Source organism: Diospyros lotus, chromosome 15 (assembly GCF_014633365.1).
Source record: "Diospyros lotus cultivar Yz01 chromosome 15, ASM1463336v1, whole genome shotgun sequence".
In the NCBI taxonomy this organism is placed as follows: Eukaryota; Viridiplantae; Streptophyta; class Magnoliopsida; order Ericales; family Ebenaceae; genus Diospyros; species Diospyros lotus.
The window spans coordinates 6,660,091-6,666,234 of NC_068352.1; the positions used below are offsets into that span (position 1 = coordinate 6,660,091).

Here is a 6,144-nt window from a genome sequence, read left to right on the forward strand (position 1 = left end):
GCACAATTTACCACAGAAAATAAAAAAAAAAATACACAAACAATAGAGGAAAGAGAAGAGAACTCAGGAAAAAAATGATAAATTTATCCTATTTTTAACAACACTAGCAATTTCCATAAATCTAAATATTTTATCCGGCGATACTGAAGGCTGTGAATTGCGATCGTGAGAGCTCTACGTCAGAATTGTGACGTGGCCTTTACCAAGGATTATCAATTCAATCTAACTCTCTTCTGCGCATTATTAACCGTTGCTTTTGGAATCTCTCTCTCTCTCTCTCTCTCTCTCTCAGGAAATGGAATCTCCCATTCTTCGAACGCCAATCCCTCTGCCAACTGCTTTTCGATATCCAAGGTGAAAGAAGAAATCTCTCGTTTATTCTGTTTTCCCCCCTTTATTGATAATAGTGGGGTTGCTTATTGGATACAATACCTGCAATAAGCAAATGTAATTCGTTCTGCAACGGTTCTGAATTTCCGAGTATCCTCTGATATATAAAGGGGAACCCCTTTGAATGAAATCTAGTTCTTCGTTCATTTGCATGAAATCTGGATCCGTAGGATCCGTCTTCCTTGTGATTGGCATTTGGATATGCAATAAATTTGCTCCCACTCGTGCTGTGATGCTGCTTTTGGTTGTTTACTGCAAGTAGATTTGCTTATGCAGATTTGCTACTGTCACAAGCTATGCAGATTTGCTTGATTTCACGATAATATCTAGAATCGCTACTGCTTTTGGTTGTTTACTGCGAACACATGCTGGGTGTTTTTAGTGAAACTTCATTTGTTTCCCCTTGGCTAATTATGGAGATTTGCTTAATTTCATGATAACAAGTGGGAATGTATTATGTGTAGTTGCTTAATTTACATGATAACAAGTAGGAATATATACTTGATCCTAACAACTAGGAAGTATATTCGTGTTATATGCATGTTTTCAGGGTTTGGTTGGTGATGGAAATGGAACTGTTTTATAGGGATTGTTTTAGGGGAATAGTGGCTGTACAACACAATGGATGAAATGGAGGAAGCTTGCAATGAAGGAGGGAGAGGAATATCGAAGAAAATTTAGAAGGAACCCTTCAACATAAAATAGGATATAAAGATTTTACAGAAGATATGGTCGTGATGTGGATGGTTGGATATCTAAAATTCATGAAACCAACCCACCTAATGGGATTAAGGCTTGTGATTGTTTCTATGGCTGTTGTTCTTGTTCTTGTTCTTGTTGAGCTAAATACCTGAGAACACGTGCTTAATTGACTTACATTGAAGTTTTTACCTTGGCCTAAGCTCAGTTCTGTGAGAAATGAACAATCCAAGATTGCTTTGGCTAAGAACTCCGATAGCACGTGCCATGCGCTTTCCGCGGGAAAAGTCACCAGAAGGTCGCTTTTGCATTTTCTGCTATTCAGTAGTATCTCTCAGCAAGTTTACCCCGTCCATTCTGCACCAATGCAGGCAACCAAGGAAGCTGAAGTAATTCGGTAAACGTTTTATGCCTCTGCTTTTGTATTTTTCATTTTAGTTTTTGCTTTGACTGGCAGAATATCATTATGAACTTCATCGCGTGATTATTTTCATTCACATACCCAACAATTTTATGTGGGACTTGAAGTATTCAGGACCCAGAAGCTCACTAGCGGGGTGAGGATACAAGGTAAGATTAAGTATTATGCATCTGAAAAATTCTCAAATAGAGCATTTCGTGGAAGTTGTCATCATGTAGGTAGGTACATTTTTCTATTGTTCCAAAGGGGGAGGTGGGGGGTTTCCATGTGTCATCCTTGCCTTAAATTTTGTCTGATATTTTGGGTTCCCTTTCCTAGATATAGTTGAAGGGGAAGGGCCTGAGGCTCGCGAAGGAAGCCTGGTTGAAGTTAATTATGTATGCCGGCGATCCAATGGGTATTTTGTTCATAGGTAATTTCATATGGTACTTTTGTGGATCTTATTCGTTAGGGAAATGAAAGTGCCTGATTCAGGAGCCATCTTCACGACTCAGGGCAAGTTCCTGTTTTATTTTATGCTGTTGTATAGAATATGTTCTTAACCTGGCTCTCTTTCTCCATGCAGCACCGTTGATCAATTCGGTGGAGAAAATGCTCCTGTCATACTTCCTCTGGATGAGAAGCGGGTTAGTTCTGTAATTTTGCATCTCGGGGTATGCATTAGGTCTCACATATTTATGATTAAAGTCTTGAAATCTCAGTTCATTTTATCTTACAATACACACACACACACACACACACACTTGGTGAGTCATTTTATCGTATAATGTTACTGGAGATGTTTTAACATTAGGCTGACTAGAGTATTTCTTACTATCATCATAATATGGAGAATCTAAGAAGCATAGACAGTTAGACACTTCTATGAAGAAGTTGGTTCATCGGACATCTGAGTCAAACATCAAAATTCATCAGGCACTTCTAAATGTCTGTCCAACTATCGTCTAGATGTGTTTCATTATTATTATTATTATTATTATTATTTTACTACGCATCTGATGGACATTCAAGGGATACCCATATTTGCATGATCTTGCATATCCATCACTTACGCAAATTAAGATCAGATTATAAGTTTTGGAAACCAATTATAAAATAAAAATAATATAAAATTACATTTACTAGTTCTCCATCTCTTAAAACTTCTTCATTTGAAGAAATTTTAAATTCTAACCATTTAGGACTGTAATTTTCTAAACTAGGGTCGCCAGTACAGGGGGATCCCTGTTTTATGAGGGTCATTTTTTAACGTGGTCTTCCTCTTGTTTTTTTACGAAGAGGTTGTTTCCATAACTCCAACCCATGATCTTCATGTTACAATAGAGCAACCTTACCGTTACTATCAAGACTTACCCTCATACATCTAAACTATATTAAGATTTTTTTATGATGTATATTTTCTATCCCATAGAATGGTAAGTTATTTTTATGTATAGATGGAAGATATATAATTTATTGCTTGGCATGTCCCAACAGTTTGTCTCCAAATTTCTCTAAGAGAGTTACTAAGTCAGTTTTTCCCTGTAGTATTGCGTCAGCATTTGTGTCCTCCATCCATATCAGCGCTTGTTGGGTTAGAATTCATTGTCACTTGAACTTTCTACTGTTCTAATTCTTGAAGAACAAAGTATACAAACAAGTTTAATAGATTTCATTGCATAGCATGCGTCAAATGTGACCACTATTACTGTCTTTGCAATCACGTTAGTCATTGCAGCCACTGCCATTAGATTGCAGTTTTTCTGGAAGGTTAATGACGCATTCTTTATGAACTACTTTCTCCATGCAGAAAAATTCAGTTTTCTTCTTGCCCAACTCTATCCTTCCCATTTTGCTCTCCTCCTTCCTCTTCAGAGTCTCATACCCTTTTTCTAGTTCTTTGTTATTCTTGATATTGATGCAAATGAAGGTCTTCTTTATTCCATTGCTGCCAAGCATCTCTCTATTGTTTTAAACTGCAATTATTTCAGATAACGTTTATGCAATTCTTTCTGTATGCCTGTTTTTACCGAAAGATTCTGTCCTCTAAATGAGTTCATGCACAAACAGAATTCAGTTTTCATCTTTCTGTAAAGAAATGACACTGTATTGAATTGTGATTGGTTATGCACAATTGAAAGTACCCATTGGACTATCTCAGACTTTACCGCAATTCATCTAACCTATCATTTCATTTCTCAGATAATAAAGGGCCTGAAAGAGGTATTGGTCGGTATGAAGGTTGGAGGTAAATTCATCTCTGAGATATGCATATGATTAGTCTTGAGGAAGTTATTTCTTCAAAACCACTGTTGTAGTTGTTGATACCTTTCTCTCCTTTCATTTTGTTGGCCACCTGAAATATGGGTTAAAATTCCAGGGAAGAGAAGAGCATTGATACCTCCTTCTGCAGGATACGTTAATGAGAACTTAAAGCCAATCCCTGAAGAGGTTGATTCATTTTGATCTCTCATTATCTAATCAGTGATGCGAATAAGCATTCTAGTTCAATTGACTCTTTCCTTGAGCCCTTGTTGGCTTGTTTTATGGGAGCAGCTTCTGCTTCCTGCTTGCACTTAACATTTTGTTTCTGATGTTCACCCAACATAACAGAAAAATGAAAAGGTTCATTCTAAAGATGATGGAAATAAGAGCACACCGGTCACAGAATACTGAGATTATAGCACAAATTAAAAAAGAGAGAAAAATCATATCATACAGATCACATGTTACGTATGCACTAATTTTCGAATAAATGAATTTGAAATATGGAATTCGTTTATAAATGAACCCTACATAGAATTCATTTCCAAATGAATTGTCACGTTTGGTATGACACACCTTAAAATATGGAATTTAATTGAATGTCACAAATTTATATTTGGAATAAATCAATAATTGAAGTCTCATTTGGAAAAGGAAAGGTTGTTGAGGTGTAGTTTTGACGGTAAAATTTTCTTGCTTGAGTTTGTGGAATTATTTGGAAATTCCACCTATAAAAGTTTCTAAGGGGTAACTTGTTTGAATTTTGATAAAATTTGATTTAGTCATGTTCATTACTATAGAATTGAATTCAGAGAATTGAAATGACATTGTTTTTTTCATTCCAAAAATGAAAATTTGGAATTGGAAATGAATTCCTCAAAATTTGCGGAATTCATTCATTCTAAACAGGCCGTAGTGTCTTCAACTAGAGGACAAAGATGAGATAGTTGAATCTCTCCAAGATGCCTAATCTTGAATAAACCATGTTGCCAACTAGCCATTTGTAGAACTTTCAAGTCCAAAAGCTTAGGGCATATCCTACATGCTACATGTTACATGACTTCTAAATCTTGATAAACTTTACAATTGATCCTCAACCTTAAGGTTCAACAAGAGGGACATTATACGAGTAATGATCGCTCAAAGTTACTCTCCATTGGCATTGAAACTGCACATTTACCAACCAAATGCTTCCTAAACCAAGATTATTTGATTTTAGTGATAATTTTGCATGTCATGTAACTTGTTTCTGTTGCCATATTATGTTTGTTTTACAGTTTGGACCTCGACGTAGCCTGTTGTCTCATGCCAACGAGCCTTTGATATTTGAAGTGCAGCTCTTGAAAGTTCTTTGAGTTTACGATTATTACGATTTGAAAATTTCGTTTGTGCCAATTTCTTGGGATCTTCTGTTGTTTCACAGATTATTTACAGAGATTTTAGTTTCCTTTGGAAAAATGTATGCTTTAAGTCTATACAAAAGCAAATGTTAGTACTTCATTGGAAAAGCTATTTGTCAAAGTATGTCATATTACAAGGGCAATAGGGATTGTTTTAATAGGGTGGAAAGGCAAATGATGATATGTTTAGCTTCTAAAGAAGTGAAAAACAATTACCAAAGTTTTAGCTTAGTCATTGGTAGTAGTGTTAGTGAGATTGACCTCTTGAGTTCGAGTCTCATGAGGTTCAGTTGCTATCCACTACACCCGAAAAATAACTGGAGGATGGTGGTGGTCTATAAACTTTTTATTTAGAGTACAATAATGGTATGTGCACACTTAACACATTTGCACAATACTTCAATGATGATGGTTGGAGTTTGAGAGTTATAATATACTCTTTAAGTTAGCCTTCCTTGACCATGAGTTGCTCTTGGCTCCTTGATATCGAGCTTGTCCAAGACTCAGTCAACTGTAAGTCTCCTAACAATTATATTAGTCACCAGAACTAAGGTAGAGTGATGCAATAATATACAGTGATGATGTTATTAATTAGGTAGCTGACTTTTATAATTCATGCCATTATATAAGCGCACTGTGAACCTAGTGCAGAGCTACACAATTGTGTCGTCTGAACAATCAGATGCAAGATTGATGAATGAATATGATCATGTCACATGATCCATTGGATCCGAACCTATTGCAAACCATTTTTCAAAAAAAGAAATAGCAACCTATACACCTTTAAATAGTTCTGACATTATAATTATTATATTTCTTTACGTTCACAAAAAGAAGTACAAAATGAAATCATGAAATTTTAGATTGCGTTTTTTTTGTTGTTTTCAGGTTATTTTTAGTTTTCAGTTTTTTAAAATAATGAAAATGTGTTTACTTTGTCATTTTTAAAAATGCATTTTCGAAAACAAAAAAAAAATTATAAAGGAAACT

General features: G+C 35.5%; 1 protein-coding gene across 6 annotated transcripts; it reads left to right on the forward strand.

Annotated features, from left to right (window-relative positions):
* The first annotated feature begins 220 nt into the window (after positions 1-220).
* Positions 221-5,312, forward strand: LOC127791394 (peptidyl-prolyl cis-trans isomerase FKBP16-1, chloroplastic). 6 transcript variants are annotated; one of them, XM_052321247.1, is made up of 9 exons: positions 254-354; positions 977-1,183; positions 1,298-1,486; positions 1,625-1,728; positions 1,829-1,922; positions 2,076-2,163; positions 3,692-3,737; positions 3,870-3,940; positions 5,032-5,312. In XM_052321247.1, exons 2-9 carry the CDS (start codon positions 1,119-1,121, stop codon positions 5,107-5,109), a joined length of 735 nt encoding a protein of 244 aa, XP_052177207.1. In that variant the 5' UTR covers positions 254-354; positions 977-1,118; the 3' UTR covers positions 5,110-5,312. The 6 variants fall into 6 exon arrangements, with proteins under 6 accessions (XP_052177208.1, XP_052177207.1, XP_052177209.1 ...); XM_052321249.1 differs by having other exon boundaries at positions 2,076-2,136; XM_052321250.1 differs by having other exon boundaries at positions 1,625-1,659.
* The last annotated feature ends 832 nt before the right edge of the window (positions 5,313-6,144 follow it).

Bases quoted from the DNA above. Each gene is read 5' to 3' on its own strand.
- LOC127791394 (XM_052321247.1), top strand. From the start codon at position 1,119: ATGGTCGTGATGTGGATGGTTGGATATCTAAAATTCATGAAACCAACC. The intron at 1,487-1,624 runs GTAAACGTTTTA...TGAAGTATTCAG, and splicing joins AAGGAAGCTGAAGTAATTCG to GACCCAGAAGCTCACTAGCG. The intron at 3,941-5,031 runs GTTGATTCATTT...TTTGTTTTACAG, and splicing joins TAAAGCCAATCCCTGAAGAG to TTTGGACCTCGACGTAGCCT.